Source organism: Haliotis cracherodii, unplaced genomic scaffold (assembly GCF_022045235.1).
Source record: "Haliotis cracherodii isolate W230 unplaced genomic scaffold, xgHalCrac1.p SCAF_1, whole genome shotgun sequence".
Lineage (NCBI taxonomy): Eukaryota > Metazoa > Mollusca > Gastropoda > Lepetellida > Haliotidae > Haliotis > Haliotis cracherodii.
The window spans coordinates 85,239,928-85,255,817 of record NW_027266264.1 but is presented as its reverse complement, the minus strand read 5'-3'; the positions used below and the strand labels follow the sequence as shown (position 1 = coordinate 85,255,817).

At 45.6% G+C, this 15,890-nt stretch overlaps 1 protein-coding gene across 1 annotated transcript in view; it reads left to right on the top strand.

Annotated features, from left to right (window-relative positions):
- The window catches only part of LOC139452168 (non-lysosomal glucosylceramidase-like), a 31,511-nt gene extending 20,111 nt beyond the window's left edge, over positions 1-11,400 (top strand). Inside the window, exons 11-17 of the mRNA XM_071233562.1 lie at positions 1,999-2,106; positions 5,465-5,616; positions 6,096-6,202; positions 8,359-8,501; positions 9,229-9,338; positions 9,644-9,835; positions 11,069-11,400. Of these exons, the coding sequence (XP_071089663.1) occupies positions 1,999-2,106; positions 5,465-5,616; positions 6,096-6,202; positions 8,359-8,501; positions 9,229-9,338; positions 9,644-9,835; positions 11,069-11,389 (1,133 nt within the window). The 3' untranslated portion in view covers positions 11,390-11,400. The remainder of the gene's footprint in view (positions 1-1,998; positions 2,107-5,464; positions 5,617-6,095; positions 6,203-8,358; positions 8,502-9,228; positions 9,339-9,643; positions 9,836-11,068) is intronic.
- Positions 11,401-15,890: the final 4,490 nt, after the last annotated feature.

Sequence of the window (15,890 nt, the reverse complement as noted above, 5' to 3'; positions counted from 1 at the left end):
GGCCAGGCCGTCTCCAGTGTTAGTATTGTGGATGGCGTTGTGTTCCAGGCTGCATTGTCCCCACCCAGTGTGATATGGCTTGAATGCTGACTGGCATAAGACAACATACACTCACATGTTGGCCAGGCCGTCTCCAGTGTTAGTATTGTGGATGGCGTTGTGTTCCAGGCTGCATTGTCCCCACCCAGTGTGATATGGCTTGAATGCTGACTGGCATAAAACAACACTCACTCACTTGTTGGCCAGGCCGTCTCCAGTGTTAGTATTGTGGATGGCGTTGTGTTCCAGGCTGCATTGTCCCCACCCAGTGTGATATGGCTTCAATGCTGACTGGCATAAAACAACATACACTCACATGTTGGCCAGGCCGTCTCCAGTGTTAGTATTGTGGATGGCATTGTGTTCCAGGCTGCATTGTCCCCACCCAGTGTGATATGGCTTGAATGCTGACTGGCATAAAACAACATACACTCACATGTTGGCCAGGCCGTCTCCAGTGTTAGTATTGTGGATGGCATTGTGTTCCAGGCTGCATTGTCCCCACCCAGTGTGATATGGCTTCAATGCTGACTGGCATAAAACAACATACACTCACATGTTGGCCAGGCCGTCTCCAGTGTTAGTATTGTGGATGGCATTGTGTTCCAGGCTGCATTGTCCCCACCCAGTGTGATATGGCTTGATTGCTGACTGGCATAAGACAACATACACTCACATGTTGGCCAGGCCGTCTCCAGTGTTAGTATTGTGGATGGCGTTGTGTTCCAGGCTGCATTGTCCCCACCCAGTGTGATATGGCTTGAATGCTGACTGGCATAAGACAACATACACTCACATGTTGGCCAGGCCGTCTCCAGTGTTAGTATTGTGGATGGCGTTGTGTTCCAGGCTGCATTGTCCCCACCCAGTGTGATATGGCTTGAATGCTGACTGGCATAAGACAACATACACTCACATGTTGGCCAGGCCGTCTCCAGTGTTAGTATTGTGGATGGCGTTGTGTTCCAGGCTGCATTGTCCCCACCCAGTGTGATATGGCTTCAATGCTGACTGGCATAAGACAACATACACTCACATGTTGGCCAGGCCGTCTCCAGTGTTAGTATTGTGGATGGCATTGTGTTCCAGGCTGCATTGTCCCCACCCAGTGTGATATGGCTTGAATGCTGACTGGCATAAAACAACACTCACTCACTTGTTGGCCAGGCCGTCTCCAGTGTTAGTATTGTGGATGGCGTTGTGTTCCAGGCTGCATTGTCCCCACCCAGTGTGATATGGCTTGAATGCTGACTGGCATAAAACAACACTCACTCACTTGTTGGCCAGGCCGTCTCCAGTGTTAGTATTGTGGATGGCGTTGTGTTCCAGGCTGCATTGTCCCCACCCAGTGTGATATGGCTTGAATGCTGACTGGCATAAAACAACAGTCACTCACTTGTTGGCCAGGCCGTCTCCAGTGTTAGTATTGTGGATGGCGTTGTGTTCCAGGCCGCTGTGTCCCCACCCAGTGTGATATGGCTTCAATGCTGACTGGCATAAGACAACATACACTCACCCATTAATAGAATACATTTGGTACACATGATATATTTCAATGTATCAGTTAAACTATTTATATCATTTAACTTTTCTTCTGTCATACTAATTGCAGTGTATAAAATTCCCCAAAATTTCAGTCAGACAACCGGACTGGCAACATTGTTAAGTTACCAGACCAGATAAAATTTTGCCAGTCAAGAATTTTCTAGGCTAACAAAAGTAACAAAAGGGTAAACATAAGAATAGTACTGTTTGATGTTAGTTGTCAGAATATAACGATAAACCTGTTGATTGTCAACTTATCTTTAACCCCCGACCATCAGGCATCCAACTTTTCAAAACTGACCGTCCATCAGCAAAACAGACCGTCTAGGACTGTCGGGCAGGCCGGTATTTTAAACACTGCTAACTGATATTCATACCCGTCCTAGGAATGATGGCATGTATTTTACCATTCAGCTCACTCTGTGATGAGCGAGGACAGTACGCGTGTGAAGTACTACACGTCCGGTCACAAGGGGCTGCTCAAGACACTTCACACAGTTCCTCATGACGTCGGGGACCCAGGTTAGTAGTAGTAAGAATAAGAATAATAATCTGCATATTTATGTCGCAATCAAATCCACATCCTAAGGCATGCTCAAAGCTCTACATTAACACCCTGATCAGTGGATCTGTGTGCACTCAATTCATTCTCAATTCTCTGATGTGAAAGAATCAGATGGTCCTTAACTTATTTTAGTGGTATATTTGGGATCAAGGTAGATATACGTATTGTTTTGGCTGATTATTTGTCAAAGTACCATGTTATTGTGGTTAGTTTCCCGTGCTTTGAACCACTGGCTTACCTGGCCCATAAGTTCCCTGTACAGTGTCGACCTTTGAGTTTACATACTCCCTGTTGGGATTCTAGGGCAGTATTGGTCCCAGTGCTAAGAATGAACAGTTTCACGGATGTATTGGTGCAACACGATTCAACCCACCTTTCACAAAAAGCTCTAATCTCCATCAGATGTTTGGAAAGTGGTAGCATCATCATCATCATCATCCGCATCAGCATCATCATCTTGTATTGATGTTGACTTCTAACCACACAAACAAATGTATTTTGGAAAGAAAAATATTAGAGCTTCATGAGCTTCAGCTTGTATTGTTTCAGGACGTGGTACCCATAATTGTCTTGACAGTAAAATACACTGATGATTGTGTGGTTTCTGTGTGTGTCCTGTCTGCATGTGTATGTCCTGTCTGCATGTGTGTTGCCTGTCTGCATGTGCGCGGCCTGTCTCCATGTGTGTGACCTGTCTGCATGTGTGTGACCTGTCTGCCTGTGTGTGACCTGTCTGCATGTGTGTGTCCTGTCTGCATGTGTGTGACCTGTCTGCAAGTGTGTGACCTGTCTGCATGTGTGTGACCTGCCTGCCTGTGTGTGTCCAGTCTGCATGTGTGTTACCTGTCTGCATGTGTGTTACCTGTCTGCATGTGTGTTACCTGTCTGCATGTGCACGGCCTGTCTCCATGTGTGTGACCTGTCTGCATGTGTGTGACCTGTCTGCATGTGCACGGCCTGTCTCCATGTGTGTAACCTGTCTGCATGTGTGTCACCTATCGCCTGTGTGTGACCTGTCTGCCTGTGTGTGTCCAGTCTGCATGTGTGTTACCTGTCTGCATGTGCACGTCCTGTCTCCATGTGTGTGACCTGTCTGCATGTGTGTGACCTGTCTGCATGTGCGCGGCCTGTCTCCATGTGTGTGACCTGTCTGCATGTGTGTCACCTGCCTGCCTGTGTGTGTCCTGTCTCCATGTGTGTGACCTGTCTCCATGTGCGCGGCCTGCCTGCCTGTGTTTGACCTGTCTGCATGTGTGTGACCTGTCTGCCTGTGTTTGACCTGTCTGCATGTGTGTGACCTGTCTCCATGTGCGCGGCCTGCCTGCCTGTGTGTGACCTGTCTCAATGTGTGTGACCTGCCTGCCTGTGTTTGACCTGTCTGCATGTGTGTGGCCTGTCTCCATGTGTGCGGCCTGCCTGTCTGTGTGTGTCCTGTCTCCACGTGTGTGACCTGCCTGCCTGTGTTTGACCTGTCTGCATGTGTGCGGCCTGTCTCCATGTGCGCGGCCTGTCTCCATGTGTGTGACCTGCCTGCCTGTGTTTGACCGGTCTGCATGTGTGCGGCCTGTCTCCATGTGTGTGACCTGCCTGCATGTGACCTGTCTGCCTGTGTTTGACCTGTCTGCCTGTCTGTGTCCTGTCTGCCTTTGTGTGACCTGTCTGCATGTGTGTTACCTGTCTGCCTGTGTGTTACCTGTCTGCCTGTGTTGCCTGTCTGCATGTGCGTGGCCTGTCTGCCTTTGTGTGACCTGTCTCCATGTGTGTGACCTGTCTGCCTGTGTGTTACCTGTCTGCCTGTGTTGCCTGTCTGCATGTGCGTGGCCTGTCTGCATGTGTGTGACCTGTCTGCATGTGTGTGACCTGTCTGCATGTGTGTGACCTGTCTGCCTGTGTGTTACCTGTCTGCCTGTGTGTTACCTGTCTGCCTGTGTTGCCTGTCTGCATGTGCGAGGCCTGTCTGCCTTTGTGTGACCTGTCTCCATGTGTGTTACCTGTCTGCCTGTGTGTTACCTGTCTGCCTGTGTGTTACCTGCCTGCCTGTGTTTGACCTGTCTGCATGTGTGCGGCCTGTCTCCATGTGTGTGACCTGCCTGCGTGTGACCTGTCTGCCTGTGTGTGACCTGTCTGCCTGTCTGTGTCCTGTCTGCCTTTGTGTGACCTGTCTGCCTGTGTGTTACCTGTCTGCCTGTCTGTGTCCTGTCTGCCTTTGTGTGACCTGTCTGCCTGTGTGTTACCTATCTGCCTGTGTTGCCTGTCTGCATGTGCGTGGCCTGTCTGCCTTTGTGTGACCTGTCTCCATGTGTGTGACCTGTCTCCATGTGTGTGACCTGCCTGCCTGTCTGTGTCCTGTCTGCCTTTGTGTGACCTGTCTGCATGTGTTTGACCTGTCTGCCTGTGTGTTACCTGTCTGCCTGTGTGTTACCTGTCTGCCTGTGTTGCCTGTCTGCATGTGCATGGCCTGTCTGCCTTTGTGTGACCTGTCTCCGTGTGTGTGACCTGTCTGCCTGTGTGTGACCTGTCTGCCTGTGTGTTACCTGCCTGCCTGTGTTTGACCTGTCTGCATGTGTGCGGCCTGTCTCCATGTGTGTGACCTGCCTGCGTGTGACCTGTCTGCCTGTGTGTGACCTGTCTGCCTGTCTGTGTCCTGTCTGCCTTTGTGTGACCTGTCTGCATGTGTGTGACCTGTCTGACTGTGTGTTACCTATCTGCCTGTGTGTTACCTGTCTGCCTGTGTTGCCTGTCTGCATGTGCGCGGCCTGTCTGCCTTTGTGTGACCTGTCTCCATGTGTGTGACCTGCCTGCGTGTGACCTGTCTGCATGTGTGTGACCTGTCTGCCTGTGTGTTACCTGTCTCCATGTGTGTGACCTGCCTGCGTGTGACCTGTCTGCATGTGTGTGACCTGTCTGCCTGTGTTACCTGTCTGCCTGTGTGTTACCTGCCTGCCTGTGTGTTACCTGTCTGCATGTGTGTTACCTGTCTGCATGTGCGCGGCCTGTCTCCATGTGTGTGACGTGCCTGTCTGTGTGTGACCTGTCTGCCTGTGTTTGACCTGTGTCCATGTTTGTGACCTGTCTGCCTGTGTGTGACCTGCCTGCCTGTGTGTGACCTGTCTGCCTGTGTGTCCTGTCTGCCTGTGTGTCCTGTCTGCCTGTGTGTGACCTGTCTGCATGTGTGTGACCTGTCTGCCTGTGTGTCCTGTCTGCCTGTGTGTGACCTGTCTGCATGTGTGCGGCCTGTCTGCATGCGTGTGACCTGTGTGCCATGAACCTCAGTATCTGCCCTAAAGTGATAACATTGTTTTTTCCCTGATGTAGAGGACGAGCCATGGAAGCGTGTCAATGCCTATAGGATCCATGAGACGGCCAACTGGAAGGACCTCAATCTGAAGTTTGTCCTGCAGGTGTACAGAGACTACCACGCCACACAGGACAAGGAGTTCATGGAGAATATGTACCCCAAGGTCAAGGTGAGGTCAACAGGGATATGGCGTCCTGGGACATGACCTGAATGTGTATCAATCATGGTAGTTTGTGTTCATGATGTCTTGCATTCCGTGTATGTTGTTTGAAATAACTGCATCCTTCACTCTCCATTTCCTGTAGCTGCATATTTAGGTCCATGTGACTACGGCCGGCACAGCTTACTGAGACCGATTCTAGCTTTGAATCCTAGCAGCCTGTGCTGGTCATCAGAGGTCAGCAAATGGATCGGGTGGTCAGGCTCAGTGACTTGGTTGATTGCGTGTCATCGTATCCTGATGGCATGGATAGTTGCCCTGCAATATGAATCACTGGATAGCCTAGTCCAGACATGATCTACGTATGTAGTCATATGGCTAGACTGTTGCTCATTGTGTTGTTAAGCAACAATTAAACAAATGTCAGTGTAAGTATCTTGTTGATATAGAATATGCTTGGAACTGATATGGTTATTGATAACTTGCAGGGTGTGATCGAGACTGCACTGAAGTGGGACATCGACGACGACGGTATCATCGACAACAGTGGCTTTGCCGACCAGACTTTCGACGCGTGGACCATGAGTGGAGCAAGGTACACACGAGGGGTCCAGCTGTGGACCACAGGCTTATCCTTTTTTCTCCTTGTGGAGTATGGAGTATTTAGTGGCCTGTGTGTAACCAGAAATATGTATGTGGTGGATGGCAGCTCACGATGTGTGGATATATCATGTATATGTTGTCCCTGTTGCAGCGCCTACTACGGTGGATGGTAGCTCGCGATGTGTGGATATATCATGTATATGTCGTCCCTGTTGTAGCGCCTACTGTGGTCGATGGCAGCTTGCGATGTGTGGATATATGATGTATATTCGTCCCTGTTGCAGCACCTACTACGGTGGATGGCAGCTCGCGATGTGTGGATATATGATGTATATTCGTCCCTGTTGCAGCACCTACTACGGTGTATGGTAGCTCGCGATGTGTGTATATATGATGTATATTCGTCCCTGTTGCAGCACCTACTGTGGTGTATGGCAGCTCGCGATGTGTGTATATATGATGTATATTCGTCCCTGTTGCAGCACCTACTGTGGTGTATGGCAGCTCGCGATGTGTGTATATATGATGTATATTCGTCCCTGTTGCAGCACCTACTGTGGTCGATGGCAGCTCACGATGTGTGTATATATGATGTATATGTCGTCCCTGTTGTAGCGCCTACTACGGTGGATGGCAGCTCGCGATGTGTGTATATATGATGTATATTCGTCCCTGTTGCAGCACCTACTGTGGTGTATGGCAGCTCGCGATGTGTGTATATATGATGTATATTCGTCCCTGTTGCAGCACCTACTGTGGTGTATGGCAGCTCGCGATGTGTGTATATATGATGTATATTCGTCCCTGTTGCAGCACCTACTGTGGTCGATGGCAGCTTGCGATGTGTGTATATATGATGTATATTCGTCCCTGTTGCAGCGCCTACTACGGTGGATGGTAGCTCGCGATGTGTGGATATATCATGTATATGTCGTCCCTGTTGCAGCACCTACTGTGGTCGATGGCAGCTCGCGATGTGTGGATATATCATGTATATGTAGTCCCTGTTGCAGCACCTGCTACGGTGGATGGTAGCTCGCGATGTGTGGATATATCATGTATATGTCGTCCCTGTTGCAGCACCTACTGTGGTGGATGGCAGCTCGCGATGTGTGGATATATCATGTATATGTCATCCCTGTTGCAGCGCCTACTACGGTGGATGGTAGCTCGCGATGTGTGTATATATCATGTATATGTCGTCCCTGTTGTAGCGCCTACTACGGTGGATGGTAGCTCGCGATGTGTGTATATATGATGTATATGTCGTCCCTGTTGCAGCACCTACTGTGGTCGATGGTAGCTCGCGATGTGTGGATATATGATGTATATGTCGTCCCTGTTGCAGCACCTACTGTGGTGTATGGCAGCTCGCGATGTGTGTATATATGATGTATATTCGTCCCTGTTGCAGCACCTACTACGGTGTATGGCAGCTCGCGATGTGTGTATATATGATGTATATTCGTCCCTGTTGCAGCACCTACTACGGTGTATGGTAGCTCGCGATGTGTGGATATATGATGTATATTCGTCCCTGTTGCAGCACCTACTGTGGTCGATGGCAGCTTGCGATGTGTGTATATATGATGTATATTCGTCCCTGTTGCAGCACCTACTACGGTGTATGGCAGCTCGCGATGTGTGTATATATGATGTATATGTCGTCCCTGTTGCAGCACCTACTACGGTGGATGGCAGCTTGCGATGTGTGGATATATGATGTATATATCGTCCCTGTTGTAGCGCCTACTACGGTGTATGGCAGCTCGCGATGTGTGGATATATGATGTATATATCGTCCCTGTTGCAGCACCTACTACGGTGTATGGCAGCTCGCGATGTGTGTATATATGATGTATATGTCGTCCCTGTTGCAGCACCTACTACGGTGGATGGCAGCTCACGATGTGTGGATATATGATGTATATGTCGTCCCTGTTGCAGCGCCTACTACGGTGGATGGCAGCTTGCGATGTGTGGATATATGATGTATATGTCGTCCCTGTTGCAGCACCTACTACGGTGTATGGCAGCTCGCGATGTGTGTATATATGATGTATATGTCGTCCCTGTTGCAGCGCCTACTGTGGTGGATGGCAGCTCGCGATGTGTGTATATATGATGTATATGTCGTCCCTGTTGCAGCGCCTACTGTGGTGGGATGTGGCTGGCCTCGCTGCGGATGACGATTGAGATGGCCAGCATGTTGGGGTTCAAGGAAGACAGGGATAAGTACCAGGTGGTGCTTGACAAGGGACGTCAGTCATACGAAACCAAACTTTGGAACGGTCAGTGAATATGTGGGATATGGACTAACATAGTCACAATAGACCTCTTAGTGGCCAGGGAATATGTGGGATATGGACTAGCATGGTCACAACAGACCTCATAGTGGTCAGGGAATATGTGGGATATGGACTAGCATGGTCACAATAGACCTCATAGTGGTCAGGGAATATGTGGGATATGGACTAGCATGGTCACAAGCGACCTCTTAGTGGTCAGTGAATATGTGGGATATGGACTAACATAGTCACAATAGACCTCTTAGTGGCCAGGGAATATGTGGGATATGGACTAACATAGTCACAATAGACCTCTTAGTGGCCAGGGAATATGTGGGATATGGACTAGCATAGTCACAAAAGACCTCTCAGTGGTCAGTGAATATGTGGGATATGGACTAGCATAGTCACAACAGACCTCTTAGTGGTCAGTGAATATGTGGGATATGGACTAGCATGGTCACAACAGTCCTCTTAGTGGGCAGGGAATATGTGGGATATAGATTAGCATGGTCACAACAGACCTCTTAGTGGTCAGGGAATACGTGGGATACATATTAGCATGGTCACAACAGACCTCTTAGTGGTCAGGGAATATGTGGGATATGGACTAACATAACAACATAGTAATGACACTAAACAATTCTGTTGAGGAGTATGTGTAACAGAGGATGTTGTTATGGATTCTGTTCTACAGAAAGTAATGTTGGTTTCAACTGCTTGTTTTCAGGCCGGTACTACGACTACGACAGCAGCACCAGTGGGCATCACGACAGCCTGATGGCCGACCAGCTTGCAGGCCAGTGGTTCCTGCGGGCATCGGGGCTGCAGGATGACCAGGTAAAGCAAGGTTCCTGGAATCTATGTCCTTGAAGAGAGCATGTGCCTTCTGCATCCATGTTCATGTTCCGAATGTTTCAAATGTGCTGGCCCCATGGCGAGAATTGTTCCCCAACATATTCTTCTTGTGAAAGATGACTTGCGGGTCAGGCTCAGTGACTTGGTTGCTGTTGTGTCATTGAACCTCGACAGTGGGAATATCATTGAGTGTGGGGTTAAACAACAAATCTTATATATATATAGGCAGTGTTAGACTCACTCACTTACTCAATTCTGATGGAGATTTTTCTATTTCATTTGTTCAGGTGTTTCCCCCAGATCATGTACAGAGTGTGCTGAAGACTATCTACGAGAACAATGTCATGAAGTATGGTAATGGTAACATGGGTGCAATCAATGGGACCCGACCAGATGGCAGCCGAGACACCAGTAGCTGCCAGGCAGAGGAATTCTGGGTTGGAGTGATATACGGCCTGGCTGCCAGCATGATCCAGGAGGTGAGTGGAGGTTGCTGGTCATGTATTACACACAGATGATGTCCTAATTGTTGTAATGTGTCCCAGGTGTCAAGCACTCCTTGTCTCCCGTCTTTGACAGGCATTGACAGATGTCAAGCACTCCTTGTCTCCCGTCTTTGACAGGCATTTACAGATGTCAAGCACTCCTTGTCTCCCGTCTTTGACAGGTGTTGACAGATGTCAAGCACTCCTTGTCTCCCGTCTTTGACAGGCGTTGACAGATGTCAAGCACTCCTTGTCTCCCGTCTTTGACAGGCATTTACAGATGTCAAGCACTCCTTGTCTCCCGTCTTTGACAGGTGTTGACAGATGTCAAGCACTCCTTGTCTCCCGTCTTTGACAGGTGTTGACAGATGTCAAGCACTCCTTGTCTCCCGTCTTTGACAGGCATTTACAGATGTCAAGCACTCCTTGTCTCCCGTCTTTGACAGGTGTTGACAGATGTCGACAGATGTCAAGCACTCCTTGTCTCCCGTCTTTGACAGGCATTTACAGATGTCAAGCACTCCTTGTCTCCCGTCTTTGACAGGCATTTACAGATGTCAAGCACTCCTTGTCTCCCGTCTTTGACAGGCATTTACAGATGTCAAGCACTCCTTGTCTCCCGTCTTTGACAGGCATTGAGAAGTTAGAAGAGCATGAAGAACTTTAATGGGTAACAGCTTCTCTGTTGTTTGAACTACGTTTCTTGCAGCTGATGCTGATGAAGGGCTAACGGAAGAAGTTGTTATCCATAAAAGTGTCATCCTTGTCTCTGTTCTCAGAGCACCTTTTAATATACCCCAGTATTAGTTTTCTAATGTCGAAAACTTGGAGCTATGAGCACCAATGATTGTTTCACAAGTTGTAAGCTATGATAACTGGGACTTACCCCGAGGAGGGGGCAGACCAGATACCTATGATCGTCAGTTCAAGTCTTAAGTTTGTCCTGAGTTTCTGGGTTTCACCAAAGTGGTAAAAGTCTGAGACATGCATCACTTGGGGCTTTCCTCCCACATCCAGCTGATGCGACTTGATATAACTGTAATACTATTCAAATCAGCCCTAGGAGTAATGGATGCAATTATTAATTAGAAAGAAAATAAGAAATATAATATATGTTATTCATGTTATAATGGTTATCATCAGTGAGCAGTTACTTGTGGCATTATGTAAGTGTTCTTCTCTCAGCCAAATTCCTTCCACTGATGTACATGATGTTCTCTCTTACAGGGTTTGATATCAGAGGGCTTTCAAACAGCGTGGGGAGCCTACCATGTATGCTGGGAGCAATACGGCCTGCAGTTCCAAACACCTGAAGCCTACATGACGTCCAAACACTACCGTTCTCTGGGATACATGCGGCCATTATGCATCTGGTCCATGCAGTGGGCCCTAGAACGCTTCCAGCCACAGATACTTCAGCAGATAGAGGGCGCTACAGTCACACAGACGAGAAGTGTCCTCGTACAGGAAGTGAACCCAGAAGTCCCCGGCACCGCAGAGTCCGGGGTCACAAGAAGCGAGATCCAGCTGGAAGTCACCGAGCAATAAATGAAATTATTGACCAACCTGAAATCTGATACCTCACTTGACATTTTATCAGAACTTGTGTGTAGAAGATTTGAGGGGTTTTATTTATCAGATGATAATCCTACATCGTGTGTGTTAGTCTTAAGTATGACTGTCCATCTCATTAAGTCACCTTTGTAGTTCATCAATTTAACACGTTTTTTTAGGCCTAATGTTTTCTTGAATGTGAATAAGAAAAACTTCATATTGACTCCATCCGCAAAATCATATAGATACAAAAACAACGAGAACAAAAGTCAGATCTCTTCTTTGAAGCGGAGAGATCAGGTCTGGATTGTTCTGTGTACTATTTTTCTATTTATTATCATTTCAATATTGAAATATTTCATCTACAATGGGCTTAAAAAAATAAAGATTTGGTTCTCAGGCAATGTTTTTTGAAAATATAGTGCGGGCGGGTGGTGTCTTTTTTTCTTTTCTTTTTTGGTTGTTCAAACTAGAATGTAACCAAATAAACAGTTTTGAACAATTGTGGAAATTAACCCAGGAAAGGGCCTCCCTACATGAATGTATTCCTTGATGAGTGAAATACTATATGGAATATTTAAGGATTTTTTTTGTTAAAATTTAAAATGGAAATAAAAACAAATCTTTATGATGATGCCGGCCATGCCTGAGAACCATATCATTTGGTTTTAGATTTCTGAAGGCACCAAAAAAGGTTATTTTATACTAAACATAAAAAACATCAAATCTTGCACCTCAAGTATTTTTTATTAATTTATCCAAATAGCAAAGTTATATGAAAACTTAACAGTACTGTACTAAAGGTTACTGTGTATAAATAAGGTATAACTGAGAAGATCTGGTTATATCTACCCAATTAGTTGATACTAAGTACCAGAACAGCAGTATATATGTGGCATCGTTTCAGGGTGGTTATTGTTGTTGTTGTTTGAGTGCCAAAGTTTTATTCTATGCAGTGCAATATTGTTATCAATATTGTTTTGTTCTGTTAGGAGGAATGACATGTGGCCTGCGATTATACTTTAACTCAACTGGACCTGCATGGGGGTGTGACTGCTGTCCTTGAGGCTACTTCCCAAAGTACAACTGTTAATATAATTATTCTCCTGGTACTACTGTCCATACAACTCTGTTCCTGAAACAACTAACCATATAGCTAATCCTTCACACCCTGTCAATATGATGGCTGTCCCTGAAAATATCATTTGAAGACTGCTTTGAAAAAGAGTCTATAAAATTGGAGTTGAAATTTATTTGAAAGCTTATTAACATTCTTCACATTTATCTTATGAAAAAGTATACTGTACCCGAAGGGTACTTTTAGTATCATCACAACATATATGAAAGTTTATAGCCTATTTTTGCTCAAGAGACAAAGTTATGTAATAGATTTAGAGAACTTGTGCCTGTACTTTATCGAGATGTAAATGTACTGTCACCTTTCCTTGCAGCATGTTCTTACTACAGTACATGTATATCCCAATAAAGTACTGCCTAGGTACTCCATATATCTTTGAGCACTGGCCCATACTATACACTGCAGATCGCACGAGCTGCTCCATTCACATTCAAATGAGATTTCACAATTCATATCCTGCATCACTTCGGGCTTTCCTCCCTAATTAAGCTGACACACCATCATATAACTAGATTAGTGTTAAAAGCGGCGTTAAACCCAACTCACCTACAATTCATATAAGCTGTACGATTTGTTCAGTCAAGTGTTTGTTGTTTAAGGCCTTGCATGCTGAAATGTACAAATTTCATAAAACAAGAGTTTCATGCGTCTGTACACTGTATACTTCACGGTACTTTGTCAGTGTATTTATGTATGTGCTCCGCCTGGCCTAGATAGTAACCACCCATTGGATGAAAGTATCTGCCTGTGCTCTGATTGTATATAGACGTAACATGTGGTTGTGTATGCTGGTCATACTAGAGGAGTCTTAACATACTCATGTTCTGTAGCAGATACCATAATTTCTAAGCCGCTTCGCCAAAAGATCAAATGCACCGACAGTACATTATCTTGAGATAATGTACACTTGTCAAGTTAAGTCATAAGGGGCTGATGTCATGGCGCTGTACAAATTACCACTCCTGTGGTCTATTGTATCCTGGGTAATATTGTTCATTTTTAGCAATCAAGATGGTTCATATACATCGCTCAGTGAAACAGTTTCTTTAAAGTTGTCGAATAATTAAATATTATTCCCTGTGAAGAAATATGGCGATATCATGTCAACAATCTCCCATGCTATGACTTATCCCAAATATATACAAACCACAGCAGCCATAATGTTGTCTGAAGTGGGCGTCGCTGCCCTGTGAATTATTTCACTGTCTTGCCACAGATATGAGCAATCCTTGAAGTGTTTAATGACCACGTTGTTCACCGATGCGCGTTAGAAAAATACTGCATGTCTTCCCCCCCCATCCTGTTTGTCCTATGGTGATGCCATTTCACGCCCCAACCCGCCAATTCGCGTTACAGTATCACCTAGTGCTACCCGCTCAGTAAGCGCTCCATTTCATGGCTTGCAGTTGCTACATTAGTTGTGGAAACATTAGTATCATCTTTTATGACGGAAAACACCTCAACCAATAATAACTAGCCACACAAACTTTGTCTGTGTTTACACCACTCCCTTTTGTCTGGCTTACTTATTCTGAAATCAGAGCAGACCGGCCTCATAAAAGTCTTTCAGTGGGCTTCACATGGTTTGTATATTTATGGAGATATGCTACTACAGCTGCGACGTTGAGGACTGTAACAATATGTCTTTACCCATCAAAGTGACCGCGGGACGAGGCTGGCCGTAAGGAACTCTGGGTATAAAGGAGCATGTGTTTATATGTGGGTAAGCTTGCACTCACAATGCACTAGTGGAATGGTGTGTGTCACGCGATTAAACTAAACCAAATCTGTACAAAAACATGCTGCATGGGATTTGGGATAATCACTCACTGTACAGATAATATAATGTGACATATTGAACTCTATAAACTACACACTTTTTTATGTTTTGCTTTTTTCGTCACTAGGGTGCAGGCAATATGTGAAACAGACCTTCAGTTAGCCCTGCCCGAGGAGTTTCAGTATATGGCGCCAACTATTACAGATTTCATTTTGAACATATCTCCATTAAAGCGCAAATTTTGTCTCAAATTTGGCATCTTAGAAAAGTAGTAAAGTTTGTTCTACCGCCGTGTGTAGTGTAACAAAGTATTGTTTTTGCCTTGAACTAAAATGTCAAAGCATCCTCATGCTTTAACTATAATAGTTCAGGGCAAACTTTATTATTTTTCTTAGATGCCGAATTTTATGCAAACATTGAGCGGGTTAGAGTAAACATTATATCTAAATTCAACGTTATGTCTACATTGAAATAGGAATGATTAAACGCAGAAATACTTAATATAAGACATGCTTAAATATAGGTAGATTGAGAGACGTATCAAAGGTTGATCCCTGAATTTTTCATGGTTGCCATGATTAGAATATTTGGGAAAAAGTTGTTGAACTACTTCATGTTAAATATAGTATTAATTGGTGACAGTTCCCTTGTATATGTCAACTCCCATAATGCACCTCACAAAAGAAGTTAAAGAACACCCGATTCTTTCATGGTACTATAGTTACGGTAGTCTGTCATGCCATGACAAATCAACTATAGTAATATGATTAAATCAGGTGTTAATTTCTTTTGTGTAGTATATTTAGAAAGGTATGTCTAACTGACATGTCAATGGGGTCAATATCTATGTTATTTTGTCCAGAACATGGTGTTGCCATACTCATTTATGAGTTTATTTTGTAAAAAGTATTTGATTCCATCCTTTTGGAAATTGTATGATTTTGCTACAACTTTCCAAATAGTAGTGACAAACATGGGGTGTCGGAGGTTATTTTGAAGATTGTGACAATGATCAGCTATGAGCCTGTGCTTAGTTAAAAGAAGGCAGAGGGAAGTGTTAGTTGACCACAGACTTTGTCCATCAGACAACTGAATCAGCACACTGACTTCATGTATCATGTGCATCTGTGTCTTGCAAGAATCTGCCTACCTTGTGCATCCCTTCGTCTTGCAAGAATCTGCATATTTTGCCCATCTCTGTGTCTTGCAAGAATCTGCCTACCTTGTGCATCCCTTCATCTTGCAAGAATCTGCCTACCTTGTGCATCCCTTCGTCTTGCAAGAATCTGCCTGCCTTGTGCATCCCTTCGTCTTGCAAGAATCTGCCTGTCTTGTGCATCCCTTCGTCTTGCAAGAATCTGCCTATTTTGTCCATCTCTGTCTCTTGCAAGAATCTGCCTACTTTGTGCATCCCTTCGTCCTCCAAGAATCTGCCTATTTTGTCCATCTGTGTGTCTTGCAAGAATCTGCCTGCCTTGTGCATCCCTTCGTGTTGCAAGAATCTGCCTGTCTTGTGCATCCCTTCGTCTTGCAAGAATCTGCCTATTTTGTCCATCTCTGTCTCTTGCAAGAATCTG